Raw genomic sequence first — 16,223 nt, 5'->3', positions numbered from 1 at the left:
ACCCCCAGAGCTTATAGCCGGCCACCTTGATTCCAGATGGGCTTTTCATTCTTTGTCTGCTGTTTAATCGAGCCTCCATGTTTTGTGTGCTGAGTTCCTGAGAAACACTTGATTGTGACAAGATACCTTTATCACAGTACCTTTTATTGGCCCCTTACAGAGCAATGCCAGGTGCTGCCTGGCGTTCATATATGACTTGTTGAAGAGCAGGGGCTAGGGGAACTGAGTCCATTCCCGTTGCCATCTTACTCACCTGCTCTTAAACTCTCTCCATGTGTGACTCAAAAAGATGATAAAAGGCTCTCCTGGTTTTCAGAGTACTGTGATTTGGGGAGCAAACAGGTCCCAAAAAATTAGGAATAATGAAATAAAGAGGCCGTGGGACTTTTGGCTGCATCAAACTGATGGTCCTCAAGGCTTTGTGATGCTCCTTAGTTGTTTTAATACTGTACCTGTGGCTCTGTAGCTTTTGGCAATCATGTTTACAGATGTAAGTTAGGAAGCAGGTGGACTCCAGCATGTGCAAATCATTCTCTACAAGCAAGAAAGTTCTGTCTCATAAGGAAAGAAAATGAAAGATGGGGGTATTTGTTGGACGCTAGAGAAATTCGGGAGCTTTGATGATCTTGTTTCTGGCCCCGAATGTTCTTCTGTTTATGTCTGTGCTTTACTGGACATTCAGTTCTGGACCAAACTCTTCTGCTTTTGACTTAACTAGAAAGACTCCCCTACCTCTTCTTCCAGTGTCGTTATTGTACAGCCCATTTCTTTTTACTTCAGTGCAATAAAAAGCTCCCTCTTTCCTCTGTTATTTGTTCAGACGCTCAGAGATGACATGATAGGAGAGTTATATGTGATTGCTGGGAGAGAATTAACAAAAGCAGAACTAATTAAAAGAAACTACCTGATCTCCTTGAGGCCATCATTGTTTAAAGATGATTTCAAAATACAAAATAATGTTTTAATGAGACTAGTCTATATTAAGTACTCAGAGAAGTAGGAAGCTTCAGGCCATGAATGTCCCTCACATAGACTATTCTCTTTACCTTGTCCCTAGCCTGTGCCATTCAAAATGTCTCAGACATGTGTGAGTTTGATGGTGTTTAAAATACTTTGCCTGCTCACCCTATTAAAATTTAATTAGCCATCTGTTTGAAAAGGATAACTCCAACTGAACACTGGCAATTTTCAGACTGTTATTCAAATGGATAGCCAAGAGAGAAAACAGAGACTTAGAAGTTCTCCTCTTTTTTTGGTTTGGTCCTCTTTCCTTCCTCTGTCTGAGGAGGGGAGAAAAAGCCCTGTGCAGAGAAAAGGAACAGATAACATATTTTTCTCATCATCATCTGAAAATGCTTTGTGCTAGGTAAAGGCTCCCAGCTATGAGGCATTGGATATGTTTTTTGTGGAAAATTCATTTTAAAAAAAAAAAGGTGACATATGGGAAATGTCACCCTCATCAGAAATTGTGGCATGATATGCATATCCTCATCAAGGCCTCATCAAGGTTCCCCCCCCTCTTACGAAGAGCTTGATCTGAGAACGCACTTTCTTTTTTCCAGTGCAGTTGGAGGAGGCATATGCCTGTACGGTGTTTGTCAGAGACGTAGTTCCCTCCTTCCCTTGGGGATTGGAGTTGGCCCAAATGAAGTGCTTCATAAGCAGAACTTTTAATAATTTGAAAGGCTAGATCATTCTTCCAATTTATTCTGGTACGTATCCCTATAGCCCGTATCCTTGATAGATGTGACACATAAAGCAGCAGTTTGTTCTCTGTTTGGAATCAAAAGTAATCTAGTGCCAAATGATGGAAAAGTACTAAGTGGCTCCTTCAGTGCCTTAACAAGCGCAAATTCATTTTCCAGCAACTGGTGGCTTATCCAGTTTAATTACATCTTGCGCAGTGAACTTCCGCTGCCTCCTTTGAAGCTGTTACGCAGGCTAATAGCAAGCTTCCTGAGTGTTTGGTCAGATGGCCTGAATTTTAATTCTCGTAGCTTCATGCCATCTCATCCAGTTAAAGGAGCTGGAGGATCTGTTAAGATTGGCAAGTGTTTGTCATCATCACTGAGAGAGAAACTTCTATTCAGTGTCTGTGCGTTCTAAAAAAATATCAATGGAAAGTGTGTGAATATGCGTATACATGCAAATATATAAAGGCGGGGGGGGGGGAGGGGGTATAAAAGCCCTGAATGCACCTTGTTCTTGCTAGCTCTCCATTCCAAACTACGAAAACACCTCTTTCCAATGCAGACTGAGCTGGGCAGGGAGCAGGAAGCAAGGCTAGAGTGGAAAGGGTTTTTCCCCTTTGTAGAATAAGCCTAAAGTGCCAGCTCAATTTTCCCACCTATCTTGCTTCGCTATAGCACTAGCACCAGCTAACGCCCAAAGTGCAGGTGTCATCCTTTGGAGAGAAGCTGTTTATTTTGAGGTGGAGGAGAAGATGGTGCCCTCTGCCCTCTCTTTCCTCCCACCTTTCACAGCAATCTGAGCGCACGGGGTACCCAGAACTTTCTGAAGTGTGCTTGGAGGAGGCTGGCCGTGAGGACGCGGCCCGGGCCGCGCTGGGGAAGCGCTGGTGGGAGGGCGGCGGGGGCCAGGGGCCGGGCACGCTCCGCGCCTCCCCCCCACCCGCTGCCTACAACCCCCAGCAGGCCCCGCGGCGCCGCCCGGATGCCGCGCATGCGCCCCCGCGCCACGCCTCCGGAGCGGCGTGTGGGGCCGCCGGGTCGGGGTCGGGAAAGCCGCCGTGTGAGGCGGGCGGCAGGGCGGTTGCGCGGCGGCTGCTGACCGGAGCGGGTGAGCGCCGGCGGGGACGGTGGGCAGCGCTGGGGGGATTGGGGGGGGCGGGGGCAAGGTCCTGTCGCCGGGCAGGAGGGGCTCAGGCGGGCCGCCCCTCACTGCCCGCGGCTGTCAGTCCTATCTCCCTCCCCCCCGCCCCGTAACGGTCTCTCCCCTCGGGCGCTGTCGTCGTGTATCGGCCCGCTGAGGGGGCTCCTCGGCGGCACCCTCCACCCCCCCTCCCCCGGGGCCCCTGCGGAGCCCCTCGGGGTGGGGGGCTCTAGCCGCCGGGCGCTCCTGCCTCCGGGGCTGAGGGGAGGGGGTGGTGGTGCACGGCCGCGCTGCCGCTGCCCCGTCCCCTTGTCGGGGAGGGGCAGGGGGTTCCCTCCCTATCTGCCGGCCCTCGCCAGCTCCTGGGCAGGCTCCAGTTCACCTGCTGCGCTGACGCAGGGTCTGGGCTCCGCCGAGTGACTCATTTTCCGCACAGCTTCATCGTTAGGTTTGTTGGGGCATATTCCTTCTGTGGGTGTGCTCTCCCTGCTCCTCTCTTTGGTCGTCCTCTGCTCCCTGTCTCTGGTCCACCTCTTCCCCCCCCCCCCCAGGGTATACCTCTGCTGTAACCTGCCTTTTCGCTTTGCGTGGCTGTGGCTCTCAGGTGGTCTCTTCTGTCTGCCTGGCTCTGCCAGCCTTGTTCATCCTCCATGTCTGCCTCTTTTCGGAGGTGCCCCAGAGGAGAGACAATCTGTCTCCTGTCTGGCTGGGGGGAGGAAACAGTCACGAAACAGAGATGGAAACATGGCAGTCTTCTCTAGGCGTTGGGCATAACTAGATATACTGCAGGCCCTCTGATTTTCAGCTCTAGCAAATGTGAGAAGGAAGTCAAGAGACAAATGTAATTCTTCATACCTGGATGATGTAAATTCAAGGGATTGAAGAACCACCATGGTAAGGATTTCAATCTCTTTGAAGGTGGTGACTGTCTATGGGGTCCAGGACAGCTAGTATCTACTTACAGAGCTGGTAAGATTGTGAGAGGAAACATTTCTTCTTCTTATCTGTGTTCCTCCCTTCCTAATTTTGGGGCACGTTTGAATTTAAGCAGGTACTTTTCTTTTAAACAGGTAGAATTCAGCATCCATACCTATTTTTTTTAATATGGTGTTACAGCTTTCTACTTCGTGATGTCGTAGTCTTACTCGACACAGCTTACTGTGATGTTTTGGGGGGAAGTTGTGGAAATAAAGTAGTAAAAGTGCCCTGAGGAAATGGAGGATCCTTTCGTGCTAATAGAGAGAGAAACAAAGTCTTACTGGATTTAAGAACGGTAGGTGTAAAGTATTAGAGAGATTGGATCTCAAAGTCAGTCAAGAAAGAACCACTAGCCTAGCAGAAGGAGTGAGGCACTGCTGTGTTTTTGCAGAGGTGTTGATTGAGACACAGTTGCTTGCTGGATAATCAGAATTCTAGGGTAGCTTTTCAGCTGCTACAGTGTCTGGGGTGGGGGGGGGGGCGCGTCAGAAAGAAAGCTTCTGGCACTGGAAGGAAGATTTATTTTGTTATTTCTTTCTGGATGCGTACACTGTATGTTCAGCTTTTCCTTGCCGAAAAGAAGGCTGGATCCCAACGCTGGGGAGTTCACAAAGTAGAAATGGAAGGAGGGAAGGATGTGTGTGAGAAGAGGCGTGATGCATAACGAAAGAGGTCAGGGTGGGGGCTAGTTGTCTCGTTAATATGAAGTTGTATTAATTCTATATTTAAAAGAGTAAAATGTCAGGTGCCAGTTTTCTCTGCTCCTGTTTAGGATAATGTTTTGAGAATGTGTCCTGGTAGTCTCGGAGAGATGTCATTCGTAGCGACCCTCCCACCAAAGGAGAGTAAAAGGAACATGTGAGGGGCAGAGCGTGTTTCTGGAGGAAGCTGTCTCTGGTAAGGGGGTGGTAGAGTTAATGGCTAATGAGGTGAGGAAATAATACACACACGCTCACTAAAATGACTCTCCCATTTTGAGGTCTCTGCTAATGTCATTTAGGTTTTTCATCATTGCTGTGTTTTCCACCTGTTGCTTGCTTTGCTGCAAGATAGTGTCTTTTGCAAATAGCAGCGTTCTAAAGGACAGTGTGATCTTGAAGATAGACAGTAATCAAAATATTTAGTTTTTTAAATCAGTGCCTCTTATCTGAGGTGGCTTGGTAATAGCAGACACTGTTAGCTAAGCGGTCTATGTGAAATGAGCTGCTAGTATTGGTCAAGTTCTTAGTGAAATGGTTTGTGTATTGCAAAACTGCTTCCCACGTTCGGTATTTTTTGGGCTGTTGTAAAAAAAGAAATCAGGGAGTCTGGCCCTCAAGTGATGTTGCAGTTGAGGTTGTAATTGTTTTGGAAGTGACTGGGACAGTGTTTGTCCTCCTGGCTGCTAGTCTGAGACTTCTCACTAAAACATGGGAAGAAAAGAAAACTTAAAATCCTAAAGAGCATTGCAGCCTTCTCTTCAGCGGCAAAGGTATGGCACCAAATATTTTGATGCGTGTGGTCCTACAGCTCTTCTAGCTACATCACTGGTGATCCTAATCCTGCTCAACTTGCTAGGGTGTAGAGGTTTTGTACCCTGCCTGGAAGCAAGTAGAACTGGCAACTGTCAAATAAGGGAAGGAAAACAAATAGTTTCATTGCGTGTAGCGAGTTCTTTGTCCCAAATGTCTCCCGAGAGATGGAGAGGTGTTGGCATTTCAGATTTGTTTCTCGCTTTTCGAGGATTTGTTGTTGTTTGAACTCCTTTCTGTGCCACCTTTCGTTAGAGCAGCCAGAACTTTAGACCCACGTAGCTTATAGGGAGTAGGTATCTGGAACATTGGGGAAAAATATTAGTTCTTTGTCTCACTTGTCAGCTGTACTACTGTTGACCCCAAATAGGGAGGAGGATGGTTTTGTCCTGCCACAGTTGTTTTGTCTTTGAGAAAGTTTTAGCTTTTTCTAAACACAAGTGCAACAAGTGATGTTGGAAACAGAGCAATCAGGCTGTTTCTAGCTTTAAAAAAAAAAAAAACTTAAGGGAAGTGAAAATACGCTTCTTCTATGAGATAGAAGAACAGAAGATATGGTATTGGCACTGTGAGCAGTGACCCCGAGAAGTGTTGTCACTGACCAGTCAGTGCAGTATTTCTTGGCTGGGTAGTATCTGATGATTCAGAGATGAGAGAAAACGACCATAACTAACCAGCCTTGTTGTTGTGGGGAAGAGGAATTCTTCTGATCTGCAGAAAAGTGCTTTTTTGTTGTTGTTTTGGGTTTTTTTAATTTTGTTTTGTTACAAACGTTAGTGGTCGTTATATATTTTGCTTTTCTCTCAAGCATGATCTCAGAGTTACCTGTGCATATAAGTTTCTGCAGGAACTAGATCTGAGTAGTCTAACGTGACATGTGTTAGAAAGGAGCTTTGCAAACAGTCTTGAAAGGATGCTTTGGGTGTGGTTAGCCTCTTCAGAAAGTTGAGTTCTGGAAAGGCAGAGCCCTGAAGGAGACAGATCTCGAGTGCCATGGGATATACCTCCCTTAAAAAGCCATTTTCTTGAGCCAAATGAAGCGAGATATACTTAAGAGTCCTGCTAGGTGAATCTGGCATTGTCGTTTATTCGTATTAGTCATGCATGAATAACAGAGCTACGGGAGAGTGACCTGAATCTAGCCTGTTTTGTGCATCACCAAGGGAATGACAAACCCCATCAGCTAAAGCTCTGCTAACCCACCAGAGGCCATATTAAGGAAGAGGCACTCCTCAGGCTGTTGATCTTTTATCACTGGTAACAGTAGGATGAGACCAGCTTGAGATTCACACTTTTCCTTGGGGCTACTTGGAGAGTTCGCTCTGGATGTGATGAAAAGATTCTCTGGTGACACCACTTGCCGCTTCTTAGAATACAAGTGTATTATTATGAAATATGTAATAATACCTCTCTCTAACTGTCAGTAATAGTTTTCAATCCTCCTTTGATTTGTGGAACCCTGAAAGAAGATATTCCTGTTAGAGATGCAGGCTTCTGTATAGCAAATGTAACTGACAGCTGCTAAAAGCCCACTACCTTCCACAGACATCTTAGAAGTAGTTTGCAGACTCACAGGTGTTCACGGACCAGACAGTGAAAACCACTTCTAGGAAGTTTTTTGGGAAAATGAGTTTCTATAGAGTTCTGCATAAGTGTTTAGGTCCTATATCTATGATTTTATTGGCTGAAAGTGTCCTTTTATGACATAGAAATTGGATCTAACAGAAGAGATGTTTGGGGACCCTTTAGATGCTAATCAGGCGCCTTTGGATTATATTTGTGTAGGTGTGTTTAATGCGAGATCACCTTTACAGCCTTTACTCTAGACCTTGAAGACATGGGCAATTGTAGACCTGCATTTAGGAACACACCTGGGTTTTCCTCTCTGTATTTCAAGTGAGGGGAATTTTGCTGTGCTGTGAGGGAGAGGAGAGCAGATACCTTGCTAGTTTGTATCCTGGCCTTTTTTCCATCCCCACCCAATGCAGAGTTGATTTTTTTTTTTTTTTTTTTTAACTATTGTTTCTGTGCTTGGTCTATTTTAACCCTCCTGTGTGAGATGGGGGGAAGAACTCACTATTCCTATCACAGGTCCTCTCACTACCAAAATAATGGAAACACCAGGAAAGGGGAAGCATCTCCTCCTCTGATCGCACGAGTCTTGGCAGGCAAGAGGTTCTTCTCCACAGCAGTGCAGTTCAGCTTAGCAGGAACTAGTTGTGTGTTGTGTGGGGATAGACACCATCTGCTTTCCAGAGTCAAAAGTATGGCAGCTTGCATTAGCATCTCAGAGAATCAGCAGAACCCTAACTAAGAAGTTTTACTTTTCTGAAACACGTGGGGGAAGCCTCTGCTATCTCCAGATTTAGAACTAAGTTCTTCAGGCAGACCCTAAAGTCTTTTCAAACTTTGTCCTGCATAAAGGGTCAGCTATCTGCTTTGGAGCCAAATGCAGGAGTAAAAGGCAGTTCTCTTCTGAGGAAAAAAATGTCTTGGTATTGTGGGTTTCTGAATTTATGATTCTGTAGGAAGTCTGTATTCTGCATAAGTAGGTGTTGCAGAGGGGTTTTTTAGAGCCGAGTGTGACATGTTGAACCATGATCGGGAAGTCAAGCTGGGTTCTCTCTGCCTAATACATAAGCACTAAGAAGTGGGGTACTGCTTTTTCAAGTCCTTATTTTTAAAACGAAGCGAAAGGCAAATGTCACTTTGCCATTGGAAATTACTTGTTCTATCCCTTTTCCGTAAGCTGGAAATGAGTTCAGCGCTTTCTGTTCCTGTCGGCTCTCCCTCTCATTACAGCTGGATAGCGATCCAGCATTATTGCTGGATAGTGATCAGTACGGGGAGCAGATCTGTTGCATGGAAATACCTTTTAGTTACATTTCTGCCCATAATTACATTTCCAGTGTGGCCAGGAGTCCACAAGATGTGTTATGATAGGACACGTGGAGTTCCAGTTTACTTTTTGTTGTCTGTTTCACATCACTCTGCTAGCAATACAGCCCTGGTGCAGGTGGGAGGAGGCATGTCTGCCCGGTCACACTCCTTCCTTCCCGCAGTCAATATGTCATCACAGCTGGCGGCTGGGCAGCACTGGAGTCCTGAGCGACTTTCTCTACAGTCAGTAACATTACAGTACAGTCAGTAACGCTGTCAGCAGCTTGCTGTCCTGAGCTTGCATGCCCACCTGGCTCTGCAAGGGTGTCACAGCTGTAACCTTTGCTGCTTTCCAGGTCTTATATTCCCCTTTTCTAGGCCTACCATAAACTTTTATTCTTTCTGATGTCTGATCCAATTCATTTGAGAAATTGGGCTGAGGACATTTAAAAACTCTCAACTTTTTGTCCCAAGTCATGTAGCCACATGCCTGACAGAAAGCAGGCATTAGTGCTACCTCAGCACCTTCATCCTCCCTTTGTAATATATCAAGCAACAGCCAGAGCAGTGTGAGGCTGGTACTTTGTAAACCTTAAGCAGATTCATTCCTGGAATGATTTCAGTTTACTAATATCATGTTGACTGTTTAACCTGGGGTTGGTATGAGTCGGTGTCTGTATGGGATTCTCCATCAGTTATTAAAAAGCCCAGGATGCCAGGTTGCGAGAGACAGAAATTATCTGTATCTTGTCTACTCCTTGGTCACATGTGTGGCTGTGCTTTGTTCAGCTGCATACTTATTTGTGAAACCAGAGTTTTCTTCTGACTGTATACATGCAAAGCAAATATTGACTTGTGGAACTAATGGCATTTGCAGCTCCAGGATATGCCTTTACCTGCCCTGAAGGAGAAAACGATGGGGGAAGGGAAGGCAAAGGGGGATTACTGGATTCCTGCTGAGAGATTTCCTTGTGCATTTCAAAGAGCAAGTCAGGATTTTAACGCGGAAGCAAGGCTTTCCAAATGTGAGAGGACAGAAATGAGCTACCGCATAAATACTGCTTTTTTTTTTTTAAATCTGATTTCTGAAAGAAGGAGAGTCGGTCTAGATGTTAAATGGAATGCAGTTGACCTGTGAGTTTAGAAGCTGGACTGGAAGAGGTTTCTAGAATGACACCTAAGCGTGTGGCTTCCTGATGAGTATTGCAGCTTTGCATTCACACTTTCCTCTCTTCTAAAACATTTTTCTCTTGTCCTATCGCTTTATAAAGCGAGAGCACAGAGAGAAGTGGAAGCCAACTGACAGTCCTGAGGAGACGGTGGGATTTCCTGCATGCCGAGTGCTACTTCGCGTTCGAATTAAACCTAATAGAAAGTACTGTTTTTCCCTGTGCTAACTTAACTGTCCGAAGAAGTGATTGTATACGCTGTTTCTATGACAGAGGATTAACATAATTCTAGAAAGAATTGTTGTGTTTGTTCTGGTCCTTCTGATGATTTCCACTGATTGCTCCCTGCATAGTTACTAGTTGTAATGTTTTCAGCATGCGAAAACATAACTTTGTAAAATGTTCATCTTCTGTACAGTCTGTCCGCTACAGGTATGCTGCTTTTTTGGTTTTTGTTTTTTTTTTTTTTTTTTTTTAGGGTGGTGGTTGTGTTAGGAAACCCTCATCCCAGCTCCTGTGATGCTTTCCTGGAGGCAAAGCAGGAGAGGGGGGCAAAGCAGGGTGATGAAGAGTTACAGGGCTGCCACAGTGGCCTCAGCACCTTCTCTTCGAGACACAGTTTCCAGTATGCTGCCTCTTTGTGCTGCAGCAGGAGGCTGCTCTGCTAGCTTTCCTGGAGTGATTCACCCTGCCCTTCTGCACACCCCTGGTGCCAGCAGCTGAGCCTCTCTGTCAGTCTCTCTGGCCGCGTCCCAGGTGGGTGCTTTCAGGAAGATTTCCATAGAAACCAGTGACAGGAAAAACCTGCCGGCCAAGTTCAGCCTCTGATATCCGGTCCTGGTCAGGGAAGGGAGCGCAGGCAGGGGAGTGATCTCTGGCAAGACAGAGGCCAGCATATGATGACGTGGACAAGGGAAGGTGCTCCCCTCTGCTGCACCTGTGCTGGGATGAGGCGGGACTCTCGACCTCAGTTCTCTCCTCCTCTCCCTCCTGAGCGCCTAGGTTAGCGCACTTGTTATGGGCTGTTTTCTCTTCTACAGCTATGCCCAGCACGCTGGCCCAGCTCCTCCATAACAGGTTGGTTCAGCTGTGATTGTACATAAAATGGAGGTTAATAATGATGTAGAGGGATTCCTACTCACACGCTCAAGGCACTAAGAACAAATTCAGAGCGCAAATAATATGAAGCATAGCAAGTACTGTGTATTTAAAATGCCTTCCTAAAGGAAGACACTATAAGAAGAAAAAACAGGTGGAAGCACATTCTGCCTTGCCTTTCTAACCGTGGGCTATGTTCTGACCCCTGGCCTACAAACTGCACCAAATAACAACTATGTTCCTCATAAATGTCACTAGAAACTGGGAGAACTGGGCTGAGAGAAGTAAGGGGAGAAGGACTTTTTCCAGGCCCAAGAATAGAGCAGCTGTGGTAGCAGGACAGACACTTGTCTTCAGAGCTGTCAGAATACATTCAGAATTATTTTGAAAGGGGAATAAGCATTGTCAGCAGGTTTACCTGCTTGATGTGCATGCTCTGTGCATTTGCGTGTGAAGTGAGCGTGCCGGTGCTCATTTCATAGTTCTTATTGATGTCTTTAGCTATTGGGGGAAGACGTTGGTACTGAGCGAGCAAGTGGGGCTAGAGCAGTAGGCCAGAATTCAGGGCAGGATAGAAGGGCGTTTGCAGAACTTGTGGGCAGCAACTGGCTGTTGTATGGACAAGAAAACTTCTCATCAGAAACAAAAGCTGGTTGTGCGGGGAGGGTTGCTCTAAGATACTTCAGGGGTGTCTGAAGATTGAAGTGCCTGCTGGTCCATGACAGCCTTTCTCATTTAGACTGCTACTTAGATTTAGGAGGAAGAAGTCTTGTTATTTGTGTTCTCAGACACAGATGCTTTTTATGCTTTTGGAGTGTTTCATAGCTATTTAGCTTGGAGTGCTGTAGCATGCCGCTCCTAGGATGCTAGTGCTTGCTCGAAAGTTCACCGAGGTGTGAAGGCAGGAGTGGTAATGTAACCTTGTACTACTGAACACTGGAAACAGCTCAGAAAAGGCCTGCTGGATGAATCGCTTAGGTTCCTGCTCTCAGTGCTTTGCAGTCATAAGTAGCTTTACTGAAAACGGAAAGCTGGAAAATCAATCCAAGGCATGCAAGTGTTAGTTTCTCTCAGTTTTTTTCCCAAGCAGGTATGAGTATCTACTTGGTGGAGGTGGCTTTTGCTGTCTCACAGACACAGAATTATAGGTTGCTCTTGGAGTCCAAAATATACCCCTCTGATGAGGGAAGGGGAAGATATCTTTACATTTATTAAAGCCTGTAAAACAAGGAAGCTGTTATGACTCTTTATTTGATACAAAACCTTTATTGAACTGTTCCATTGCTGCCCTGGAAACTCCCTATGAAAATCTACCTCGAATAGATAGTAAGAAGGTAAGGAAGGGAACTGTGTGGCCTGTTTCATCATCTGAGCTCAATCATTCAGTGTAGTTCAGAGGAGCTTGGCTCCTAGCCTGTTGCAGAGGTACTTTGCAATATATTCTCCGCAGTCTGGTCCAGTTCATCGCATGAAATCCTTGTCAGAAGCTTCCCCAGTTCCCTTCGGGAGCATATTCCACACCTTGCTTCTGCGCTTTGTGACGCTACTCCTGAAGTGCGTTTTAGGCTATTGCATCTAATGACTTCCCCTTAAACCCTTTTCACTGTTCCAGTCCCGTGTCCGTGGGCAGCAAATTCAGAGAATGATGATATATGGTTATTTTTTAGTGTTCATCATTAAATGCGGGACTCTCAATATGTGATAGAAAAGGTGATGAATGTTGACTTTTTAAGCATTCTTTCAATCGGATTCTGTTACTGTTGCAAGGAATTTGGTAAATATCATTGTGGTCTTTCTTGCTGATGGGTAGATGTGAAACCTAGAGGGAATTCCAGTCTCTGGAATTTAATTTTCCCATGGGGAGCTTCAGTTCTAAGGATGTAATTTTTCTGTGGGGAACTTGTGTGCGAGGGGTTTATCTCCCACTGTATTCTCAAGATTAATTCTCTCATCATCTGTTCTTATTTTTTCCTTTCACAACAGGGTAGTGACTCCTCACCTCTGAGAACAGCATACCTGGATACCTGCTGACAGCTTCTACCCTCCGGCCTTCAGGAGTGCAATGTCAGGTAAGCAGACAAAAATGGACACAGTATCTTCTTAGTTGCATGCTCTTTCTTCAGCTGCAGCTTATTAAAAGAAAGTTACTGTTTCAAAGACCTGTTCTTTACATTAATGTACTGTTCTGGTCAAATGCAAGGAGAGGAGACTGCCCTGTTCTTTGTGATCCAGCCCTCTTTGCACTCGGGGTGAATTCCTCTTTCTTTTACCCTGCCCTGAAGCCTGCGAAAGCCTGCTTCACCCATTTAGCACAGAAAGACGCTGAAATTTAGTCTGCCTCCCACATTTTCCATAAGATTAGCTTGGTTCTGTTTGCCTCCCAAGATCGATCTCAAAGTAGGTCACTTTGTTACAATCTGAGAGAAGGCTTCTTGCTATAAACTGGTAGCTTTAGGGTAGGGAGAAGGCTGAAGAATAACAGGAGTGCAAAAGTGAACAACAGGGACATAGGCTTTTCTGATACTGACTCTCCTCCAAGATATCCCTCATGCTGTGGCCAGCTCTCCCACCCCATGTCTTTGTCGAGACATTCCTTCCTGATTAAGCTGGTTACTCCAGGGAATACAGCAGCAAGGGAGACCTCAGAGCCAAGGAAATCTTTTGCTGGTGATGCACGCAGCAAGAGGTCTGGGGCATGCTTATCTTTTTTCCAAAAGTTTCTGCTTTTATTCCAAGGGAAGCTGTTCAGTGGGCACTACCTGAGACTTGAAGGGTGCTTACCCTGGACGCACAAGACGAGATGATAGGAATGCTTTCCCTGCTGCAGCTCTGCAAGTGGTCTGGCAACCCTGCAGTGATGGTAGCAGTGTCCCAGCCCCTCCGTTCTCCTGGAGCTGGCATCCGCTGCAGCAAAGGGAGCAGACAAGCCCCTTACTGAGGGCTCTGATCTCTGTTTGGTGTCTGGGTGACAAAGTTCCAGGGAACTGTGGAATACTGCCCATGTTGGGGTCAGTGACCCTGTAGGAGGCATATGCTCCTCCATAATAAATTTTCCATAACGGTTCCCCTGGCTTGGCACATTAGAACACAGCTTTTCCAAGAAAGATCACGTCATACTATGGAATTATTTTATTTCCCTGAAAGTCCCCTTTTTCTAGGGTACTCAGCTTGGCCTTTCTGCGCCTTTGCTCAGTAATTAGGGACGAAACCTTCTGAAGGCATTTGCTTCCTTCATGCATTGGGAGCTGTCTAAGTGTCTAGAGTGTCAGTAATGACAAACTGCTCAGCGAGTCCTTTTTTTGTTGAAATTGTCTACACTGAGCGTGCCTGTGCCAAGGGAGTCCTCATGGCTTTTCATTGTTATATGTCTATCTTTTGTTTAGGGCACCACACTCCCTCTGCTGGGGGTCCCTTCTCAGCACTCACCCCCAGCATTTGGCCGCAGGAGATCCTGGCAAAGTATACACAGGTACAGTGCGGGGCAGGGAGGGTGCGTTCTCTGGCTCTGCACATAAATAAAGAGGTACTGGTGATTTGTTGACCTCTGAAAGCTCCAGGGAAAAGAGGAGGATATGAACTCCTCTTCTCCCTGTGGTTGGATTATGGATGCTTGTTTGCTACTTAAACTTCATGTATTTTGTGGCTGTGTCCTGGGTCTTGCAAGAGGATCTTGCAGAGCGCAGAGAAACTTGTGTGAGTTATTGCTCTGCTGTTTTGCAACTGTTGCTCCACTGCAAAAGTGTTGACACTCTAGGGGAGTCTCTGTCACCATCAAGCTACGTTGGATGACTTGTGCATGGCAGGAAATGCTAGCCTCAAGACTTGTCCCCAGGTGGGCAGAGCAGGAAGGAAGGAAGTGGCCATGGAATTTTGTAATCTTACCCACAGTGTTTGCTGAAGGCAGCTGAGCCCAGTGAAGCATGTTGAAGCTTATTTTGGAGCTTTGCTAGAAGCATGTTTCTTGGATGCTGCTTGTGCGCAACTCTTTTGAGACCCTACAGGAGGGGTGGGTGCAGGGCTTGCAGGAATGGGGAGGCATCTGTAGGTTTTCACTCCTGAAATAAGCCTCCTGATTGTAACCACCAGTGTATCTACCCCAGTGCTAGCCACAAGTACAGGTGAGGAAAGATGAGATTTGGGTTCATGGAATTGAATTCCTTTGGCCTGGAATTCGGGCTTACTGTATGGGTGCAAATCCCAGCTTAGCCTGTTGTCTCCAGAGAAGGTCTGAAAGCAACAGGCAAGAAATGGGGCAATGCAGGGAGCTAAATTTGCACAGTGCGTGCGCACTGGGTAACAGCCAGCCAGCTATGTATTAGAGACCCAGACAGTAGAGAATGTGTTAGTTGGTGTATGTACATTCCCAAATGTGTTAGGGCTGTGTGCCCTTCTAAGTAGGGATTGTCTGAAGTCTTGATCTTGATCTGATGCCACCCTCAAGCAGGTGTACTAAGCCCTTCTGGAAAAATGACTGCTGGGAAAACATGTGGATAGGAAAGCAGGGCTTTACATCTTCCACAGAGAAATCAGAATGGGAGTAGTGTGCAACACATTTCCAACTGGGAAGCGTTGCTGCACTGGGGAGGCATAGAAAGTAAAGATCTAGGGAGTAGGGAGTCCCCTTGCTCAGAGGGCACAGCACTGGCAGTGGTGGGATTGAATGGGGCAGCGTCCGCATGTCTCTCTTCAGTTGTTCAGTGCTAGACTGGTGAAAGTGTATTCTCCTTCCTCACATCCCCCAGAAAGAAGAATCCATCGAGCAGCAAGAATTCCACTACGATGAATTCGGTTTCCGAGTTGATAAGGAAGGTAAAACCAGTCCCATCCCTCCCCCTTCAAATGTATCCTGGTTCCAGCCCTTCCCATGCTCCTGAGTATAGAAAGGTGATTTTGCAACCCTTCTTGCTAGGTCTTCTCTATCCCCCGCTCCATCTTCTTTCCTTGTGTTTTCGTTGTTATCAAGGGCTGTGCTTTAAAAGTGCTGGTCCTACAGTAGTCTGGAGCCTAGAATATGTAACAGATTCTTTTCCATCAAATTCATTTCCATTGTCTACGCCTGTGCCGTGGGTGAGAGAAAGAGGAAAGTGTATCTCCATTAACAACTGTGTGCTGGGGAAAGACAGTCTTCTCAGTTCAGTGAGGCCCCTGTTGTGGTCAGTAGCACCATAAGCAACGAAAGCAGACAGTGGCACGTGCTGTCCGTAGAAAAACTTGCAGCCATTCATCTTGGCTGCAAGTTTTTCAGTGTGTTTTCTACTCATCCCAGCAGCTTGGGAGAGGATGTCTGAGTACCGATATCACACTTTTTCTGCAAGATATGTGGGCAGGAGACCAAAGAGATGAAGGTCTGGAGAGCTATTGCAGCTCAGCATTGAACTAGAAGCTAGCTGCTTTTGCAAAAGGGGAAGAAGAGAAAGGAGTGAGGGGCAGTAGGAAATCCTTTCTGTGCTGTGAGAGGAGATTGCATTGTATGAGCCCTGGAAGGGACAGAAGTTGTGTGCATGTGTGCCCTGAGGCACCCTGAGTCGTAGAGGAGCCTCCTTGAAGCAATAACGCACAGATGAGGACAGGACAGAGCAATTTTCTTCAGCCAGAACATTTGACAGACTTATGCATTATAAAGTCAGCAGAAAGCGTTTGAATTGTATTGTTAAGATCCATTTGTTATACGATGAAGGACCGCGCTTTACAACAAATTCATGACTTGTGGTACAGTAAAATATCTATTTTAGAAAGTCAGAATCAGGTTAAGGCT

At 46.2% G+C, this 16,223-nt stretch overlaps 1 protein-coding gene across 6 annotated transcripts in view; it reads left to right on the top strand.

The window, feature by feature from the left end:
* Positions 1 to 2,677: 2,677 nt before the first annotated feature.
* SGSM3 (small G protein signaling modulator 3) overlaps positions 2,678 to 16,223 on the top strand; it is a 30,638-nt gene continuing 17,092 nt past the window's right edge. For 3 of the 6 annotated variants that reach the window (XM_068941349.1, XM_068941334.1, XM_068941370.1), the window contains exons 1-4: positions 2,678 to 2,799; positions 12,452 to 12,537; positions 13,852 to 13,937; positions 15,211 to 15,277. In XM_068941349.1, the coding sequence (XP_068797450.1) occupies positions 12,531 to 12,537; positions 13,852 to 13,937; positions 15,211 to 15,277 (160 nt within the window). In that variant the 5' untranslated portion in view covers positions 2,678 to 2,799; positions 12,452 to 12,530. Of the gene's footprint in view, positions 2,800 to 3,434; positions 3,727 to 9,844; positions 10,127 to 12,451; positions 12,538 to 13,851; positions 13,938 to 15,210; positions 15,278 to 16,223 lie in introns of those variants that run through there. The other 3 variants (XM_068941345.1, XM_068941358.1, XM_009665252.2) reach the window with 3 other exon arrangements.

This window comes from Struthio camelus, chromosome 1, assembly GCF_040807025.1.
Source record: "Struthio camelus isolate bStrCam1 chromosome 1, bStrCam1.hap1, whole genome shotgun sequence".
In the NCBI taxonomy this organism is placed as follows: domain Eukaryota; kingdom Metazoa; phylum Chordata; class Aves; order Struthioniformes; family Struthionidae; genus Struthio; species Struthio camelus.
Note: the sequence above shows the minus strand (reverse complement) of the source record. Positions and strands in the feature narration are given on the sequence as shown.